Source organism: Watersipora subatra, chromosome 3, assembly GCF_963576615.1.
Source record: "Watersipora subatra chromosome 3, tzWatSuba1.1, whole genome shotgun sequence".
NCBI classification, from domain to species: domain Eukaryota; kingdom Metazoa; phylum Bryozoa; class Gymnolaemata; order Cheilostomatida; family Watersiporidae; genus Watersipora; species Watersipora subatra.
The window spans coordinates 5,573,474-5,595,920 of record NC_088710.1 but is presented as its reverse complement, the minus strand read 5'-3'; the positions used below and the strand labels follow the sequence as shown (position 1 = coordinate 5,595,920).

The window sequence follows — 22,447 nt, the reverse complement described above, 5'->3', positions numbered from 1 at the left end:
ATGTGTATTTGTAATGTTATGTTACAATACGACCTTTATAAAGAGGGCAAATAACAAGGCAGACATGTATTCAAAATGCACTAGTAAGGCAGTCATGGTATTCTAATGTTTAAGAAAAGAATATATGTACATGTGTTTGTAATGCTCAAGAAAATTTGTATTAAGTTCCACCTATGGCTGTTATGTCAAAATTAAAAATAATGCATAACTATAGTGCCTTACCATGGATGGTCAGTGCCGTCACATGGCTGCGATATCTCAAAAGAGGTGCATAAAACTATAATATATGGCTGCAATCCCTAATAAGCAGTAGATTTGACCATAATGCCCTATGAAGGGATACTACTGATTTATAACACTCTAGTAAAATACACACGCTAGTGCTATGTTCTAGCATGGTACACATGTGGCAATGATTTGACAGAATTGGTTGGTCACATGTGATTGTAATACCTTAGTACTAAGAATGTGTGGCTGTTGTGATTTATAGATACATGTAAATCTACTTAGGTGATCAGAACTTTATAGCAAGAAGGTTTGTGGCTACAAAACGGGAGCCTGTAGTGATCCAATGTGTGATTGTGTTGAGATTTTCCAACACAAGTTTGATGTCAATAGGAAATAGCATAATGAGCTTCCATATTAGTCTTCTAATTAGCTTACTATGTAATTTGGGGTCCATTCCATTTATTTAAAAACAGAACCACTATCTTCCTAACAGCCCTCTGATTGCTTCATTTTTTCTTTAGATGCTAGTTACGCTCACATAATATGGAACTAGCTCATTAAAAAATCGAAATGAGGAAGTTCAGAAAGTTTTAGGGAATCTCATCCTGTGTCTGACGTGTATCCAATATGCACTTTTTCGTCTAATTTTGTTTGAATTTTTTAGAATTGACAACTAATCAGTTTTGCACTACCTAAACATAACTGTTCAAAGCTGTTTTAATGCTTTGTATACCCACATCACTCTCTCTGCAGCCTTTGTGAGTTTCTTGCCTGAAGCTGACATGAAAAAAACTCTAACAAGTCTGCTTGCATCACTCTTACCGCACTTAATAATTACCTTGTTTATTGAATGTACCTGTATGTTGTGGTGACATCATCTTAGTCCTAAAAAACAGGATGCTCATTTCTCTGTAGCAGAGTTTATTGTTACCATTCAGATTTTACAGAATAACAGTTTTTAAATCGTACTGATTTATTAGGAAATATTTATCCATAAATGAGTGGCCACATAGTAAGTTAGGAGAAGCTATGAATTTAAAAAACATCAGTTTGAGAAGTAATTGATGTATTCGAAGTGTAAAGGCTCGCAAATGTATAGCTCCGATCATGCCCAATTTGTGTAATATGAGGGCAATCAAAATTCACATTTGATTGGACAAAATATTATTATTAACAAATTATCAAAAAATTAACAATTATTGATTTTTTACACACTATCTTTTCGATTCTCCAAAATCTATAATCGCTAAATTATGAGGCACAAACGAAACTACTTTTCTGAACGTGGTTCTAACTCTTGTGGCCGCTTTTTGCAAACCATGGTTCTCAAGCTTAGATATGCTTACTTCAGAAGCTTTGGTTGGTTTTTCGCATAATCACCCCTTAATCATCTCCACATTGTTTATATTTCCTCCGTCTAACTGGCATAAGACAAGAAGCAATTTAAGTGAAGCTTTTATAGAGTGCTGAGATGTTAAACTTTGTGAAGTCACCTGCTGTTGAGACCCTGATTTATGGTATAGATAGGTATATGTATGAAATTGTCTACAGACGCCTGAGCCAGAGGTAGAGGCTGACATGGAATTTGTAATTGTGAGAGACGAGTTCTCAGATGAAGAAGAGGAACTAAAGCCAGAGCTGGGTTCAGTTAAACCAATTAGTTTTCCATCGGCGAGTCCTACTGCTTCTACTGGTACAGTGAGCACAGCCGATGAAGAGGTGGGTTCAATTTGTTGATAGCATTTTAGCTTGCGCTAAAATTAGGATACAGATCCAGCGACACTGTGCTTATTGTTTGAAAAGTTTTAATTGAAGTTGCAGAGAATTTCAGACAGCTCTGTTTATCTTACATGTAGGATTGGGCTCTGTGAAGTATTTATCAAACATGTATTTTGGTATCTCGCTAATATTTCAAAAGTTCCAATCTAAGGAAGCCTACCGAGAACTGTCTCATTTCACTGAAAGGCTTCAAGAAACGTCTGATAATGTCTATTGAAAAGAAGTTCTGGTATAGAGTCGACTATTTGCTGGAATTGTTTCATATCGGAGAATTCGTATGTTAAGGTTTCACTGTAATTAATTTGTTTGTTAAGGTTTCACTGTAATTAATTTATTTGCTAAGATTTCACTGTAATTAATTTTTATGTTAAGGTTTCACTGTAATTAATTTGTATGTTAAGGTTTCACTGTAATTAATTTGTATGTTACGGTTTCACTGTAATTAATTTGTATGTTAAGGCTTCATTGTCATTAATTTGTATGTTAAGGTTTCACTGTAATTAATTTGTATATTAAGGTTTCACTGTAATTAATTCTCAGGAGTCAATGTATGATATTAATTCAAGAGAGCTTTTATTTTTATTGCAGAATCTTTCTCAAAAGAAGGTAGTGACTGGTTAGCATGAGATCAGTGTATGTCTATAGATCCCTTAATACTCAAAGCTTTAGCATACAATGATTCCATCTTTAATCATCTATTTATTTATGTTATAAGTAGTAGAACACCTTTGTGTTAGAACTAGTAAAGGGGATTCTCCTGATTGCATATGTAGTTTTTACCAATTAATCACCAAGAACCAATCCCAGCTTTAACATCTGTTTTTCAGCATATTTTTGCAACTTCTTGAGTATTGCAAGACAAAAAACTTGCACATTGTTGGAGATTTTGAAGCAGTTTGAAGCTAGTAATTGAAGCTGTTATTTTTCAAATATTTCTACTGACAATATTTTCCATGATTTAAATCATAGAGAACTTCAGCAAAATTAGTGCAATAACAGTGCCCTATCCATGCACTAGTAAACATCCTAGTATAAAGATAAGATTCTGCTACATTCTTTTTAACCATGTCCAAAATTTATAAAGTTACAATTTTTTTATTATAAAATTTGTATATTAAACGGTAGATGCTGGGAGTACATAGTTAGTATCCCATAGTTTTCGTTCCCTCAAAAAGCTCTGGTATGTGATGTTATTTAGGTGGAGAGTAGATATCTAGTCCTTTACCCTAGACGTGTCTGTTGTCTGTTCTGTTAGTTCTCACCAAATGCTAATTAGAGTTATCTTATCTTGCGACTCCAGTATGACATTACTACGGACGATGACGAGGTTTGTATCTAGTGTTGTTTGAGCGATGTGCGCTTTTACTGACTGCGGGCACTCAACTGCCTTCCTGTTCATCACAGCTCAATTTAAGATCACACTTTTAACCAAAATAATACCATTGCAGACACAAGTTCACACAATGAAAACCACCATTGCTATTTCAAAATCAAGAGTAATTTTTCGGTGCTGCGTTTACGCATAATTTCGTGGACTTATGTCTGTGTTCATGGTTAGGACATCAATGCTGGATTAATACAACACGGCTGCATGAGTGATTTGTGTGCTTTTGGTGGGTGCCATGGATCAGGTAAATTTCTTCTTTGGAGGTTTCAGATTGTGAGGTTGTTTTACTGCTCTGTGGTTTGTACATGTATATTGGGGAGCTTTTTGGTTTGACATTTTCTGCATAATAACATCTAGCTGTCAATTTTTACATCAAGTACTGTATTTGAGCTGAAGTTATTACATGTATATTAAGACTGATTTACTGCCGCGAATCATTGATGTCACGTGTCACGTATATCACACTCAATACAGCTTTAAGAATGAGCGGTAAAATATTAATAATAATTTTGCCATTAGTTTCATAAAATACTCACTCAATGATATACATTTTCAGCTATCAGTTTCAGGAAATGCCTTGTTTAAGAGCTATAAGTTCTCATTATTTTATAAATTTTGTAGGATTCGTTACCACCTGGATTGTCTAATAGAGATGCTCAGGCAGCCAAGCGGGCTGCTGCCAAAGAGAAAAGGCGGAGAGCAGTGGAAAATAGGAGGAAAGAAAGGGAGGAGGCAGCAAAGAGGGAGAAAGAGGATGCAGAAAGGAAAGAGAGAATCAGACTTCAAATGGAGGAGGAGAGGTTGAGAAGGTGACTGGCTTGAATACAAATCGCTTGTTTTACGTGTACCAACATCGTTAATATGACTCCTTTGAGATCTGAATATTGCCTATAATATTGTTATTACAGTACCTTAAACTAGTTCTTTACTTGTACGTACAGTAGACGCTCCTATAACATATACCTCCTATAACATATGCCTCCTATAACATATTATACCTCCTATAACATATACCTCCTATAACATATACCTCCTATAACATATTATACCTCCTATAATATATACCTCCTATAACATATACCTCCTATAACATATACCTCCTATAACATATTATACCTCCTATAACATATACCTCCTATAACATATACCTCCTATAACATATTATACCTCCTATAATATATACCTCCTATAACATATGCCTCCTATAACGTAGATTCCAGATAATGTACAAAATTTATGTGAAGTTTTTGCTTCGTACTGTGTAAAAAATTCCATAAAACGTTGTGTCAAGTGAGGCGAGTTCTCAAATTCAATTTGAATGTTAGTTTATCTGGCCAAACTTGCGAAAGAAAAAAATATGTACGCATAGCTCTATATTTATTATGTATTCAACTTCCGAGACATTCTAGTTCGTCGCTATAGGTCATCAGATATGTTGAAAAAAACAGAGAATAGGGTAATTGCGCAATTGTTCAAAAATACAAAGGCGATCGATTGGTGCAGTCCACCAATCTGAATGTCACGAGGTGGAGAGCGTCGAAAGTTCTCTTTTATCTTAACCTGGATACAGATAGACGATGAAAAGGTAATACCGCTTTTTTGCAGTAAAAATACTTTGTTGTTTTGCTTTATTGTAGACGTATAACATATTTGTTATTAGTTGTACTTTGCAGAATAGACTTCGCTGTTTAAAAATAATCCGAAAATTGCTGTAAATCAACGTCAAAGATGTGCACTCCCCATCTACTTATTGCAAAAGTGGTCTATAAAACTAGTGAGATTGATCTGACAAAGGAAAAAAGTTGTCGATGCAAACTAATAATACTGCAGTTACGGCACAGCCCACCAATTAAAAAAATTAAGTTTTCCCATTTTAAATGGCCAAAAGGGTAAGTTTGGAAAGATCTTCGAATAGAATAGACAATTTACATGTATTTGACTGTTCTTATAACATACAATCCCTATAAAGTAAGTGTTCCTGAAACTAATTATGTAAGTGTAGGAGCGCCTACTATATATTGTTTTCCCATTTTTGTATTGGACCCCTACTTACAGATAGCACTTGCATTTGCTTTATATAGATGTGTCTAACAAGGTAATCATTACTCCAGTATGGTCTATGGCATTTCTATGGAGAGATTGTGTTTTGTTACATATATTTTTCCAAGCATTTACCGCAACTCTTCAAATGTTGGGGGGCCAGCTCATATTTTAAAACACTCAGTAAATTGTCTATTATAAATTCTAAAACATTACAAAACCACTGAGATCCTGAAGCATCAGCGAGAGTGGAATACCAACCAATTGTAACAGTAGATTCACTGTTAACACCCAATCAGTTCGCAACTTCTTGCATAGTAGCGAGTCTATTTACATCTGTTGATTATGAACATTTACAAAGATTCTGTATTCATATGGTCCACATAATTACATAGTTGTACACTCTGTAGCTTGAGAGATCAAGTTTAGTTTGTGGATAGTAAATAGCTGATGAAATATCTTAAATGCCACGATAGACAGTCAAGTGTGGAAGGTTCTTCACTCAAATATCAATCAGTCAATTACCAGTCCAGTAGAGTAAACACTACGTTTAATTTAAACAGACATTTATGTATACTCACTAGTAGAGACAGACCTTGGACAAGTTTCGTGAGATATTCCACACCTCAATGCCTCTCTTTGTTCATATATAGTTACTGCTTATGCTCCGATACTCTGTCGCGGTTCAGGTTTCTCAAATAATGCCTGGTGTTTCGGTCATTGATAGGGAGGAGGAGATAAGACGAAAGAAGGAAATGGAGAAGGAGGAACGCGAGAGACTTGAAAGAGAAGAGGAGTCACGACTAAGAGCGGAGAGAGAGGCCCAAGAGAGGGAGCGCAAGCGGCAGGAGGAGAAAGTAAGAATACTTGAAGAGAAGCGAAGGAGGATGATAGAAGAAGAGGAGCGACGTAAAGGTTTGTTTATATATATATATATTGTCTTATATATATTATAGTACATTATATTGTCTTATATATATTATAGTATATTAAATTGTCTTATATATTGTCTTATATATATTATAGTATATTATATTGTCTTATATATTGTCCTATATATATTATAGTATGTTATATTGTCTTATATATTGTCTTATATATTGTCTTATATATATTATAGTATATTATATATTGTCTTATATATTGTCTTATATATTATAGTATATTGTATTGTCTTATATATCGTCTTATATATATTATAATATATTATGAATATATTATGAATAACCTGATTATGAGGTGGAGAGTCAAGCAAGCTATGCATACTGTTCACAAGATGTTGCACAAGATTGACCATAAAAACTGGAATAGCTCAAAAAGTTTAGCAGACATTTCAAATTGTCAGTAGTCGACACTAAAGTTGAAATTCATGGAACTACTGAGTTGGCGGGGGACAATGAAAACCTGAGGGCCTTAACTCTACTCCTGATTTAATCAATATGTGAAATAATGGCAATCGTTTGTGCGAGAAATTTCACAGTGAGACTCAATCTCAAATTTTTGTCATATCAGTCGGAGCTAATGGACAGCTCTCACAGCTGACTAGCGGCTTCAATAAACGATAGCCCGTATTGAAGCTTTAAGGTTATGGAATAGAATTGAAACTGATAAATAACAGATTATGGAAAAGTAGATATTGGATTGGAGTGCAGGCAACGCGGTTTATGTTCAAAAATTTGTAGGCAAACAGCTTTGGCCATGTCTTATTCTGCTCACTCATGCGCAACCATATCTCATTGTTGATTGGACGCCTTGTATGATTTAAAGGAATCACTTTAAAGGAATTACTTCGTGTTTTCACAAATCGTTTATTTCATATCGAATCCGGACGGACGCAATCAAAGAATTGCATGACTGTAACACGGGAAATGCTTGAGTTTGGTTCGAGCTGTTGCGTTCATTCATAACAAACTTTGGAGGCATCGGGTAAAATACACACCTTCCAGGCCTGTCACATTTTTATACAATTCATTATTAGTTGTTTGCTATTAGTTATACATCTTCTTGTTTATTTGGTTGATATAAGTGTGCCGTAGGGAGCACCCGTAACATAATGTCAAAAAAACATCTGTGGTGTCCAGTGAGCATTCATCTAGTTTGTCCACAAAGTTTGGATTTTTTAAGCACCGCCTTTTGCTATATGAGACTAGCCTTAGTAATTATTCTGTCAACGATCTGAAGGTCAATTCAATAAATACCTTTTCAACATACAGCAATCCTTCGCTACATTGAGGCTCACCTTTTGCAGTTTTGTTAGTTCGCAGCTAAAAAAAAATTATTTTAAACTAAAAGAAAATTCATTAAAAAAATCATTAAAAAATTCAAATACATGAATATACATACATAAAACACAATTACTAAAATATGACTCACTTCTCAAGACGAACCCCGTTAATCACAAGTACGAATACTCAGACCAGTTCAAGTCAAAACTCGGCCCGTATTCTACAAATGCATTTCCTAACTTAAAATACTGAGATTGGATTTAAAATATAACTGAAAATCAATCAAGATAGCTTCAATTTACTTATTATATAGGAAATAAATACATTGTTTTTAGAAAACATTTTTCTTATTCTGGTGCTAAAATTTGGCTAATACATATACTTTAAAAAATTAGTTTTTATTTTGCAAATTTTTTATTACCGAGGAGGATGCCCCAGTCCCCATCAACCTTGAAAAGTGGAGGATTACTGTATACTGAAAGCGTTTGTCATAAAGATGAGCATTTGATTATCACGGTCTATAAATATTAAATATTGGTAGAGATCTCAGGCTATGGCCGTTGCTGGTGCAATGCCATGAGTGCTCTTATCTACTTTTTACAGACTCTCTTGATCCAGTTATCATGTGCCCCAAAAACTACTGTATTTCTCTTAAAAATGTGCAGGGTAGACTATCGCAATTTTACCTACCCAATCATATACCTACACATATACCTACCCACCCAATCATATACGTACACATGTACCTACCTACAATCATATACCTACGCATATACCTACCTACAATCATATACCTACACATATACCTACCTACAATCATATACCTACACATATACCTACCTACAATCATATACCTACACATATACCTACCTACTCAATCATATACCTACACATATACCTACCTACAATCATATACCTACCCATATACCTACCCAATCATAAACCTACACATATACCTACATACAATCATATACCTACACATATACCTACCTACAATCATATACCTACACATGTACCTACCTACAATCATATACCCACACATATACCTACCTACTCAATCATATACCTACACATATACCTACCTACAATCATATACCTACACATATACCTACCTACAATCATATACCTACACTGCCTAGAAAATCTGAACCGACTTGAAGTAATAAGTGTTGAAACTGGAAGCTTTACCTTAAAAATAAATGAGAGATGGTAGACATAAAATATGCCTATTGCTGAGTTATCGGTCGTACTACATTCTTGTTAAGTTAGCCCCAGGACCTCGTGCAAGTATTTATTGAAATGCTAATAGAACAGTAGAGTGATAGCTCGCTGTTTCATTTGTAGAGGAGCAAGCGTTGAGAGAAGCTGAAGAAGCGGAGAGGCAGCGGATAGAGCAGGCAAAGTTAGCAGCAATGGCAGAAGAGGACAGAATCGAATATCTGAGGAGACAGGAAGAGGAGGAGCGATTGAGGCGAATCGCTAAGGAGGAGGCGAGGATAAGAATGGAGGAAGAGAACAGGCGAGTCATGGAGGAGCTAGAGAGGAGGGAGGCAGAAAGAAGACAGGCGGAGGAGATTTTGAGGCAGAGGCTAATGTTCCAGAGGAGTTTGAACATGGAGGCACAAGGCATGGATCACACGCAAGACATCACCCGGGCTTTTGTCTTCTCCTATTATGAGCTTCTCAAGTGGCTGGGCTATGAGGTGCCAGCCTGGGCTCAGTTTGGTCCGACGCCGAGCGCCGACTTCATATACAATAACCATCCTTTGATAGTCGAGCCTCCGGGGCCTGACAATATTGCGGCTGGTGTTCTTCCAGACCCCAGCTCCAACCAAGGGCACACGGAGCATTAGCTTCTGATCCCGTTGTTAAAACATTCCAATGTGGTGTGATCTATGTCTCTCTCTCCCTTAATTTATCATGTTTCATGTATGTATCTATAGCATTGTTCATATATCATACGAGCGAATCTCTCAGGCTCAATAGCAATGTTGACTATTAGTGTCTGTTTTAGATGAGATCATTCAGATTTATTCAACATATTTAGTCTTGTACATCAGGAGGAAATAACTCCAATATATTAGCTTCCTGTTTGGCCAATTTATATACTACTTAGTTATTTTTGTAGATTTTTTTTCAAAGTGATGGACTTCTTTGTTTTATTTTTATATGTGCTGTTATATGTGCTTGCATGTATGTAGATTTTAACTTCAAGCGCGAATAATGTTGATTTAGGTAGATCTTCATTCTGCTACATTATTTTTTGTGCTGCCATCCAATCCCATTGCTCACTTTTATTGACAATATATTTTTGTCGAGTCTTATTCAAATGATGAAGTGTGACTACCTATTCTAATTCAGGCAATTGGTACAAAGAGAAAAAATATCCCAAAATTTGCATCTACTATCCTCCCAGCATCTTTATCAAATAGCTGTGTCAAAATAGATGCGTTTCATTAAAAACAATTTTAATATTATACATCGTAAAGAACAAAGCGAAGGCTTTTCAAGTCGGCAGTATAAGCTCTTATAACGAAAGGCAGTATGTATGCTTATGTGATCGAATCGGCAGTATAAGCTCTTATATCTAAGGCCAGTATGTATGCTTATGTGATCGAATCGGCAGTATAAGCTCTTATATCTAAGGCCAGTATGTATGCTTATGTGATTGAAAAAGAACTATAAAAATAGGCTATAGAATATAAAAAGTCATACCTTCTTTAAAGTCTCTTATATTTTTGTTTCTAACCAACACATTGCCGTACGTATTTCAGTCAAGGCTGCTCACTTATTAGACATCACTTTTATTATATATATATGATATTTATTATATATATAACATTTATTATATATATATAACGTCTATTATATATATAACATTTATTATATATATATAACGTCTATTATATATATAACATTTATTATATATTACTTTATAGGCAATAATTTAATTTCAAACAAATGTTTTTTTAAATTATGCCATTCAACAAACATAAAAAAAGGGCAGCAGTTACCCATCAAAATTAAATAAATGGTTTGACAAATAGGGTTTAAAATGTCTCTCTGATCAGCGAATAGACATTAGGTAAAAGGTTGTTAATTAAAGCAGCTAGCAATGATATTTTCAAAACAATTGTTAGATGTGGTACGCAATTTGTTCATAACACTTAGTTTAAGATCTGCAGATTTGAAGTATTTTTAAAACTTTCTTTATTTCTTAAAATTTTGTATATTTTTCCATTGCTTGTCAGTGTTATATTGCGAGTTAGATTTACTCCCGCAAGTAAAATTTTATTTTACTCATGATCAACACATTGTAGACAGTCTGAAAGGTAGAAAATCCTATCTAAGGATCTGGTCTCCACTGTAATTGTTTTCTCCTTTTAGCAATACCTTGAGACTAAACTGGGTAGATATCGAAATACCGGTGATAGGAAACCACATATTTACATTAGTGGCCCTAGCAGATAGGGAGTGTCAACACCGAGTCATATAGCCTAGTGTCTTCACCAAGTTCATAACAAATATGTGGTAACGGACCTTCTGAATCAGCCATTTCATAGGGCTCAGGCTAATTACATTTCCTTGTTAAGCCATTTTTTGTTTGACAACTTTATGAGGAAGTCGTATGGCAGGACTTGATGCCTATACAAGCATAAGGAAATAGGCCGGTTCACAATCACCAATGGATAACAAGCTTGGACTAAAGACCAAAGTGCAAGAAGCGAATCAGCTGTTGCCATTATCTTACAGACAAGATACAATACATGTTTAGTAAATCATTGATACTTTTTCTCTTACCAGCAGTAGATACGAATAGTGATGGGACCAGGTGACGATCAGCTGTCATCGCTCATGGAAAGTTACATCGACTCCCGAAAGCCGGCAAATGATAAGTTTAAACGACAGTTGACCATGGCGGAGGCAGAGGTACGTTGCAGGCTGTTAAGCCAGATTAGGGGAGCCAAGTACAGCAGTGAGACATGCGTGATCAGAGGAGCATATATTCATGACATGGAGGGCTTGGCGAGCATGTTAGAAGGTTTAGATCCATCGCAAAGGTACGAAGTTACCAGGTTGACTAATCGTCTCGGAAACACATGCATGCACCTCGCTGTTTACGACAGACACAGCTATGACACTGGCTACACCGAAATGGAAATACTCGATTACATACTCCAGGGTCTGTCTATTGATGACAGGTTCAATCTGCTAAAGGTACAGAACAGTCATGGAAATACTGTACTGCATAGCGCTGGTGAGCTTAAAAAGTCGTCACTGATGGTTCACTTACTTTCACCGTTACCTATCAATCAACAGCAAGAGCTGCTAAGCATCAAGAATACAAGGAAAGAATCTGTAGACATGCTGCCAGTGCCAGCAACACTCAGCACTTTGGTTGGTGAGTTAACTCAGCCTAAGTTTGCGTACTAGTTAGTGACCTTCTCTATTACTTTACTAGCTAGTAACCTTCTCTACTGCCTTACTAGTAGATCTTTTCTACCTAACTAGTTAGTGAGCCCTTTCCAGTTACCTAATTACTATTGAACTACTGTGCATAGGCCTCTGATTAACTTAAAATTCTCTGACATACCCAACCTGTTTAATTTAGTTGATTCTTGGTTTTTGTTGTTTTGGCTAGTTTCAGTCTTGAAGTGCAGGTGCTACCTTGTCAGCCCATTTTTGTCCTTTATATCAGATGGTTGAATCAATTCTTTCCTTAAAACAACGCTTGGCAAAGGTGACAGGATGAAAAGGCCATTGGCTATCAGTGAAAGTTCAACTGAATCCTTTTTTTATGATTACAGAGCTAACATAGAAACAAAGGCTATTGCATCTTTTACATTTCATGCTCACATCTCATGTAAGGTTTCCTTGTTAATGAGCTTATTTGACGTCTGAGACAAGCGACAAAGACTCATTGCAGTTTTTTCTCTATGGTTGTCTAATAATTTTGACTGGTACCAGGAAAACATTTCAAGTGCAGCATAAAGGAGCAGGAATTTATTTGTGAGTTCAATAAAAAATTTTATGTTACTTGGAAAAATAATCTGCAAACTTTTAGTGCATAAATTGTTTTATATACTCAGCAGTATTTTTCCAAGTTGAGACACCTTTATTAGCTTGTGTTCATATTTCTACTTGCTTGTTTTCTGTCTGCAGAATTGCAGGAAGCTCAAAAGAAGGTAAAAGTACAGAAGAAAGAAATGAGTGAACTGAAAATTAAATTTGAAGAGATAACCAGAGCATGCAGACAACATGAACAAGGTAAGTCAGCAATTCAATATGTTAAGTTCTCAATGGATTGCAGTGAGCTTGTGAGAGTAGAGTGAAAAATGCTGTCTCTTGCAGAGTTGAAGGACACACAGGAGAGTGTACTAAGGCAAAATATGGAGCTCATGAATCAGCAGCGATGTATAGCCAATCATAAGCAAGATACTCAAAGATTACAGCAAAACGTTCAGAGGATGGACTCGAAAGCAACTCAAATGTTAGATCAGCACACATACAGTGAGTCATTGGAAATTCTCTTTCAATAAACAAATTTCAGTGGCTTTCTTCAAATATTTGGCAAGTGTAGGATGCGATTTTATTGCAACAGATTTTATTGCGAAACACTGCAAGTTTGGAAAATATAATATCTAGATGAAGTCACCTAACCTATACATATTTTGAGTTTTTACTCTGTATAACTAACAGTGAGTGGCTGTTACTGATATATTTTATATTTTACAGCTATGCAAGAAATGGTAGACAAGTTGCAAAGGTTAGAAGTATATTTACGGACTGCAGCAGACACAAATGAGACTGGAGATCAAGAGCACAATGATTAGCTCTATGTAATAGCCCGTCAACCTGGACTTAGTACTAGCGTACAACAGAGATCAACTATCAAGTTTTGAACAACAAGACTTTAATCTTAAATATGTTATAATCAATTTTGTTTGCGGTCTCCAAATGAACACTTACGTATAATTCTTTGATTTTTCAAAGCTGAACCTGCAGTACCGAACACACAGACTATAATCACTATGTCTGTGTAAGATGAAGGAAAGTAACTGTACGTTACTGTTGTTAGAATTATGAGTTTGTGTGAAATGAGTTGAAGTTTATTTGTCAAGATACCATAACCAACTGAGATACAATAGACAGAGCAAGCATTACGTATTGGGTTGTCAAGGTATGCAGCACAAGCATAGCTTAAAGCCCATAAAGCAATAAAGCTTAAAGCAATAAAGCACAGCTTAGATAAACCAATGAATAAGCATGATGAGTTTATATAAACACGTAACTCTGGGAACTAGACAATGATATATCCATCACTCCCACTTAGTTCACACACAGACAACCAAGTGGCAAACTAAAGTGTTATGCCCAGCGTTTGACGGAGGTTAACAAAACGAGTTTGAGGCAGTGGTTTAGTATAAATGTCTGCTAGCATCAGTTCACTAGGGCAATAGTTTGTAGCTACAATTTTGTTATTAACTGCTTCACGAACATAATGATATTTTGCCATATTTTATATCCATGTGCTTGAGACGTTTGTTACTTTTGTTATTGGTGGCTATAGCACTGGCCGATTGATTGTCAACATTAATGACGGTCGGGTGAGAAATGGAGCCATCGATATCAAGGAGCAGTTGCCTTAGCCAAATTGCTTCCTTCGTTGCGTTAAATAACGCTATGTATTCCGACTTCGCGGTTGAAAGTGCAATCATGCTTTGACGCTCACTAAGCCATGTGATAAGATTGTTTGTATGAAGAAAGGCAACTCCAGTAGTCGAGTGCCGGTCATCAATATCATCAGCCCAACTAGCATCAGAGTAACCAAACAGAGCTGAATTTTCTTTACTGTAATGTAGTGTAGTCCAAGGTCAGGAGTTCCTTTCAAATACCGTAGCACGCGTTTGGCAGCTATGAGATGCGTTACAGTCGGACAAGAATTAAACTTTGATAAAACTCCCACTGAATGTGCTATGTCAGGTCGAGTTCCAACTGCCAGATATAGGAGACTACCAACTATTGATTGATAAAGCTTTGGGTCCACTGATTTGCTTCCATCTGATTTGAGCAATTTTTCATCAGTGGCTGCAGGTGTAGACACTGGATTACAACTCTCCATTCCAAATTGTCTCAAGATTTGCTTAATGAATGGTTGCTGGTTGATACTCAAAGAATCGCTGTTACGTTTTATTGCCATACCAAGCAGGAAGTGCAGCTCTCCAAGGTCCTTCTTTTCAAATCGCTCAGCCAGTTTCTGTTTAGCGTGTAACAAAGCAGGTTCTGTACTTGCCATTATAACGAGATCATCTACATAAACAGCAATTATTGTTTTAGTATTGCATTGTCATGTGTATAAATGCACTGGTCGGCTGATGATTGCTTGTAGCCTTGTGATTTTAAAAATTCATCTAACACAGCATTCCAACATCTAGGTGCCTGCTTGAGCCCATAAATCGATTTCTTGAGTCTACATACTAGGTGTTCGCTACCAGGTTTTACAAAACCCTCCGGCTGGCGCATAAATATTTCTGCTTCTAAGTGGCTGTTGAGAAAAGCAGTCACCACATCCATCTGATGTACATGCATGTCATGAACAACAGCATAAGAAAGCAAGGCTCTTAATGATGAGTATCTTATTACGGGTGCATACGTCTCATCATAGTCTACTCCTGCTTGTTGAGTAAAGCCTCGGGCTACTAGGCGACCTTTAAATATATCAACATTTCCATTCTGATCATACTTTGCACGAAATACCCATTTGCATTTGACAGCACGGCGGTTCTCTGGCAAGTCATTAAGCTCCCATGTATCATTAGCAACCAGAGACCGGTACTCACTTTCAGCTGCAGCTAGCCACTCTTTGGAATGCTGGCTATTTACAGCATCAGCAAAAGTCTGTGGTTCAATGATACCAAGAGCATAGCATGCACTGTGATTAGCACCGGCGTATTCGTCAGTACCATATCTTACAGGTGGATGGTGAGTGCGACTAGATCGACGTAACACAGGCTCAACACTTGATGTGTTTGAATTGCTAGGCGGTAGGCTATCAGTATGCACTTCTATTTTGCTAGGAGTTATCTTATCACTTTTATTCACAACACCTGGTCCAAGTTTCGCTTCATCAAAGATTACATCTCGTTACAACCTTATTCGATATGGGATTACACAGTCTGTACCCCTTAGATCTGCTAGAATAGCCTACAAATGTCATCTTTTCTGCCTTGCTATCAAGTTTTTGGCGCAGGGCTACGGGAATAGGACTATAAGCTGTACAGCCAAAGACTTTCATATGACTAATGTTAGGTTTACAGCCAAACCAGCATTCATGAGGAGTAGTTGAATTTGCTTTGGTGGGTAGTCGATTTCTTGCGTACGTAGCCGTAGCAATAGCTTCTGCCCAAAATGTCTTTTGCAGTTCAGAATCAATGATCATGGCTCTCGCTGATTTACACACAGTTCAGTTGAATCTTTCGGCTACACCATTTTGTTCTGGCGAGTATCTTACTGTTAGCTGATGATGTATGCCTTTCGAGACTAAGTACTGTTCAAATTTTGCATTTACATACGCACCAATGCTTAGCCCCGTTTTGTTTGTAACAAACATCTCAAACTCTCTAAATTGCTCAAAAAATCTGACTTTTGGCTTACAAAGTACACGAATGCATATCTGGTAAAGTCATCAATGAACGAGACAAAAAATTTACTACTTCCTAGAGACTCTGTTTGCATTGGACCGCAAACATCAGTGTGCACTAATTCGAGTGGCCTAGTAGTTTTCACGATACCACGACTTAGAAAAGGCTTTCTTGTCATCTTGCCCTCTATACAGGGCTCACATAAGTCAAAGTTCACATTAAATAAGTCAGCACGCAGTACTAACCTATTTTGGTGGGCAGTTTGAATACTAGCTGTGCTCGCATGTCCAAGGCGTTGATGCCATATGTTGTTATCATTGAACTTAAAACTCCTGGAATGGCAATCACGTGACTTTTACATTGCTAGTGATACGTAACGTATGCGCCATATTGGAGAGCTAATCGAATGCTAGTTCCGCTTGTAAACAAATAGTGAAAAATGACAGAAATGTACATGTTGAATAGTTATTTTCCAGCTGGGTGTTAATGAAAACTCCTCCTACACAACGTTTAGAGTGCCCTGATAGAAGACAACCTATTTATAACATATGGAGTGGGATATATCAAATGATAAGTAGATGTGAAATAGATTTTCGTGGACCATGTTATTCATACAAACTGTTGTATTACAGATGCATAAACCCAGCAAATGATACATTCAGGCAAATAACAACTGTTCCATTATATTAAAATTTATATTACATATGCATAAATGCATATGGAAAAACTTAGCACATGAAGTATTTCGATAAAAACAACACATAGGTATGCTGCCAAAACAGAAACTGTTTTAAAGATTTAAGTGATAATTGTTAGGTATCAATCAGGACCGATGTCACGTAACTAAATTAGTAATTAGCTATATTCTATCTCATACATTGTTACATGCATGTATTATTCTTACATTGCATTTTACTTGCTAATAGTTTCGGCATAGGCCAATTATATTAATTGTTACAATCATCATTATAATCAACTTCCTGTTTTCTATTCAACTCGATATACAGCCAATACATGTAGATTCAAACACCGAATATTATCTCACTGAACCTGCATATTTTATTGACATTTAACTATAAGAAATTACAGATGGCAGCACCAAAGTATAACTCAACAATAATAGCATATGAATGTATGATATGTATAATACAGTATCTGTAAAAGATGGAATGAACTACTGCAACAACTAAACGGAAATTAAAAACAGTTGTAATAGAGGATAATCAAAATAATGCAAACAAGGAAATGCAGGATTTAGTGTAATCAGATGATTTAACTTATACATACACGTTACAGAAACTGTAAAAAGAGATTTGTATAGCACTGGATAATGAGCCAAGGTGCATCAGAGTTTCTTAGAACTAAATTAGGTTAGGAATAACAGAAAAACAACAGCTGCAGATGAATATTACAGTGATTACATTGTTACTGGCCTTTAAAAAGTACTACTTTAGTATTGTATGCCACAGAGATGCACCTTGCAGTTTGAGTGTAGGATTTTATCATAATGATGCTGTCGGAGATCATAAAACGACTGAATAAGGTTTTTCATCAATGACGCAGTGGTTGGATATGTCATCTGCAATATCCGTAAGGTGTTTCCCAAAGCATAACACATTACTAGATCTTACACTACTGATAAAATACACCACACAATGGAGTGGATCTGGCTTTGTATTAATGCGAAAGTATTGATCTGCAACTAGCAGGATCCTGATGACACCATCTGATGGACGCACCAATCTTCCATTGTTTCGTAGCTTGAGTAGAGTATAGAGATGTCGGTACTGGATACTTGACATAGTGGTAACCAGCGATTGACGGCCAATGTCACGACAGCACTTTAGTTAGCTTTTGCACAATGTAGCCAGCTATATAGACTATACTGCTACCTATAAAAGAAATTTGACATCTGAAATCATTGAGTTCCACAAACTGATCAACTTCTGGAGTAGTCTGTATGATGAGAATCTCGTTTTGAGCAGTAACATTACCTGTCTTACTAGCATTTGATTTTGTACCACATTTGCTGATAAGTTTGCGAAAGGTAGCCTTAAACTGAGTAACAGTAGGATTATTATTCCAACCACCTAAACAAAAGCATCAATTATAACAATTACATAAAATCAACAAAAATGAATGTCTTATTCACATAAACATAGTACCCTTAATATACAACAATACAACTAACAAAATAAACAAAAATAAAACAGCTCAAAATGCTACCATATCGCTATGTAAAATGAAAATGTGGCAATTTTCACTGGAAGTCATTCACAACCATCTTAGGCATAAAGCTTAAAGGTTGACTTGCAACAAAATTCACATTACAGTTATTTGGTATCAAAAGATTCACCATGTTTTACTCTGTTGTGTTGTAGGCAGGGTTGTTAAAAATCGATGATTTTTTTTAAATCAAAAAATTCGATTTCTATTGATTTATTTTGTTTTTTTTATTTAAATCGATTTTTTGATTTTTTCTGTTTGAAACAGATGTTTTGTGTTCTAAATTGCAAGTTATTGCTATCAATTTAGAATTTATGATTTGCAGGGGTATTCTGTAGTTTTATTACAACAATTAGGAAATGAAAAAACATTTACACAGTTAACACACGACAAAAAGGACAGCATAATTTATGCGTTGGACATGAAATCCCAGAAACGAAGATGAAGAATCACAGAGAACAGATCACACAGTTGCTATGCTGCAGACATATTCATAAGCATTTGCTGTGGCAGCTGTCACTGTTTTGCGTGCTGTTTGAAGTTTCTAAATTTTTTTTAGATATGTCTACTTTAAGTTGAACAACCTTGCAGCACTGTGCTTGACAATATGGTTTTACATTCAATCATTGAAAAGCATCATTCAACATTGAAAAATATTACCTTTAAATGACTTCAGCCGAACGTTTTAACCTGTTGTCAAAACATGGATCATTGAAATGTTCGTTGCAGATAAGTGCCCAAGGATCAGGCTTATTCACTCTTCTGCGGTTGCGATACCATTGTAAATAACAAGAGTTCTCAGTTACTTTGTTTGGAAGTCTAAAAATTAAAATGAAACTGTAGTAGTTAGTTAGCAACAGTAGTAATAACAATAGTACTAGAAATTCCACTGTCATACAGCCCACGACCAAAGAGATGGCCAGAGATACTGGCAAAAAAATAAAGGGTACTGATGGTTGAGAAATGCAACATTAGCAATCAAATGGCTCTGCAGTGCAATAGGATAACTGCAATGGTAGCTGTAATGTACTGGGTGTGGTTGTTATTATATACAACAATAAGCAATAATGAATGGAAAAGATGTTTATATTTTCCCCCTGCAATAGGAGAAATGCAATATTGGCCAATATTAGAAGTAAAATGCACTGATATTCTTAGAATAATCAATTTTATTAATATAGTAATAATAGAAAAAACAATACACAATTTTGATTACATTTCAAAACGTAATAGGTAGCAATATCGAGAAGTGGTATTTATATAGGTTTTTAGAAAATTTATTTAAAAAGTGTTTGGTCATGACAAACAACAACAATGAAAGGAAAATATTACACGTTTATATCTCTCCCTTGCAATAGGAGAAATGCAATGTTGGCCAATATTATAAGTAAAATGCACTGATATTATTAAAATAACCAATATTGTTAATATAGTAATACAGCAATAATAGAAAACCTATGAGCGTTCATGCGTCTCGAAGATTTCTGCAAACTGCAGCAAAATAAAAGCTGTTATTAAAGTGTTATAAAGCTGTAGGCCTAATTTACTGTAATGTATGTAATTCAACAACAATAAAGAAATATGTTTATTATAACTCTGAAATGCAAAATTAGAAGTAAAATGGCAAGCTACTGTGTACTATACACAATTTGAAAGTTGGTTGCGTTTGAAGTAAATTCTGGTCGTTGAGGATAGCCAACTCCCAACTCAAGAGCGAGTTCACGCAAACTCCATGAGTTGATGAACAGACTCGTGGGCGAGTCGATAAACAGACTCGTGGGTGAGCCGATAAACAGACTCGATGGCGAGCCGATAAACAGACTCGATGGCGAGCCGATAAACAGACTCGTGGGTGAGCCGATAAACAGACTCGGAAGTGAGCCGATAAACAGACTCGATGGCGAGCCGATAAACAGACTCGGGGGTGAGCCGATAAACAGACTCGTGGGGGAGCCGATAAACAGACTCGAGGGCGAGCCGATAAACAGACTCGATGGTGAGCCGATAAGCAGACTCGATGGTGAGCCGATAAACAGACTCAATGGTGAGCCGATAAACAGACTCGATGGCGAGCCGATAAACAGACTCGTGGGTGAGCCGATAAACAGACTCGATGGTGAGCCGATAAACAGACTCGATGGTGAGCCGATAAACAGACTCGGGGGTGAGCCGATAAACAGACTCGTGGGTGAGCCGATAAACAGACTCGGGAGTGAGCCGATAAACAGACTCAATGGCGACTTCTCTCAATTGTTACACCCTAGCAAGCCAAGCGCAATAATTCTTGATGTTCGGTCAATAGCATTTATAGTGAAAGCAGCTATGATACGCTGGCTAATATCACAATGCTAAAGGCAGAAACAGTGACAAGAATTTTATACCCTATTTGCTTTTGAAAATCAAACAGAGCTTATTATAAAGAACGCAGTATCTTTATTGGTGTTATATCTCTCAGTACCAAGCAGTAACACACCAACAATGATCAAACCGGCAGGTTATATAGCAATCCCAAGAAAAATCCACAAATTGATTGGCTGCACAGTAATCAGGTCAACCAATTCCACAATAACATATTTCGAATACAAAAACGATAACATTTGTCACTAACTAATCACGCAATACGAGTATTAATAATTTTTTGTGTGTTTGTATAGTAACATGCAAATCTTAGAACAATATGGTAATAAATGGTTAACATAAAAAAAATTGCTAGTATCACACATACATACACTCTACATTGAACAAGTGTTAAGCGTGCGCCTTATAAATGACTATTCAAATTTGTCTGAATTGCGATGAGCGTAATATAGATCCGTTGAGTTAGCAATTTGAAGCTGCCGGATTATAGGCTTAGAAAAGACGTCATCAACTCTTGCGCATTATGACGTCTACAATTACGGGTACACACTGATTGACAGCTCATTCGCTTTTACAAGCATGAAGTGGGGTCCAAGACCATTCGCCCATCGGTAGATCCTATCGGGGACGACAGTGACCCTCTCGGGCTACTGGACTCACCAGTCAAAATCGATTTCTGAGTGCCAGTAGTCTCACCAACCACCTCAGCCCTTCTCAGGGCCACCATTTCCATTTCAAGGGTTTTGTTCTGCGTCGACAATGGCAGAAACTCAGTGTCGTACTTATCATCCATTTTTATTACACTGTCCCCTCCTAAGACAGAATTCTGTCCCAGAATTGGTCTATCTGGGAGCGAAACACGCTTCATCCGATTTAGCCAATAATCAGAGAGATGTGCAGGCTGTTTGACATTCCGGCCAGAACGCCGTGCAGCCAAAGTTGCCCTCTCTTCTACCGTTACTGGAGGGTTATTCTCCTCTGGGAGAGGATCCTGTTTGTCTTGCACTGATCCAGACACCGGCTCATTCAAGTCTCCTCGATAAAGCTTAATCCTGCCCTCGTGCTGAACTGTCAGTTTGCCTCTTCGCTCCATCTGGTAGGTCTGGAATGGGAGTACCTTAGTTATGGAATAGGGCCCAACATATTTCGGCTGTAACTTGGCTCCCCGACCCTTTCCTTTAAAGTATGACTTGAGCCAGACTCTGTCGCCAGTCACAAACTTAGATTCTTCTTCACTGTCATCAGTTCTAGGGGCACGGAATTGTTGCTGTCGTAGTCTCTCATGCACTGTCTGTAGATCATTCTGCAGACGAACTGCGTACTCATTTTCAGAGCAGTCTACACCAGTCGGATAGTTGAGGAGTAGATCATGGGGCAGGCGTGTTTCTCTACCGAGCATGAGGTAGTTTGGAGTCTCACCAGTACTCGAATGGGGGGTGGCGCGCACTGCACGCATAATCTGGGGAACCAGTTGATCCCATTCTAAGTGTTCTGACTCGGTGAGCATAGCTCTCAGAGAGTTTCCCATTGTTCGGTTCAACCTCTCGACCACCGAGTTTCCT

At 36.8% G+C, this 22,447-nt stretch overlaps 2 protein-coding genes across 2 annotated transcripts in view; both read left to right on the top strand.

Annotated features, from left to right (window-relative positions):
- LOC137390278 (uncharacterized protein KIAA2012 homolog) overlaps window positions 1-9,989 on the top strand; it is a 36,335-nt gene extending 26,346 nt beyond the window's left edge. The window contains exons 14-17 of the mRNA XM_068076613.1: window positions 1,780-1,947; window positions 4,016-4,203; window positions 6,162-6,349; window positions 9,004-9,989. Coding sequence (XP_067932714.1) covers window positions 1,780-1,947; window positions 4,016-4,203; window positions 6,162-6,349; window positions 9,004-9,512 — 1,053 coding nt within the window. The 3' untranslated portion in view covers window positions 9,513-9,989. The remainder of the gene's footprint in view (window positions 1-1,779; window positions 1,948-4,015; window positions 4,204-6,161; window positions 6,350-9,003) is intronic.
- Window positions 9,990-11,274: 1,285 nt separating this feature from the next.
- On the top strand, window positions 11,275-13,824 carry LOC137391550 (uncharacterized). Its single transcript, XM_068078058.1, has 4 exons — window positions 11,275-12,061; window positions 12,823-12,927; window positions 13,012-13,170; window positions 13,396-13,824. Exons 1-4 carry the CDS (start codon window positions 11,482-11,484, stop codon window positions 13,491-13,493), a joined length of 942 nt encoding a protein of 313 aa, XP_067934159.1. The 5' UTR covers window positions 11,275-11,481; the 3' UTR covers window positions 13,494-13,824.
- Window positions 13,825-22,447: the final 8,623 nt, after the last annotated feature.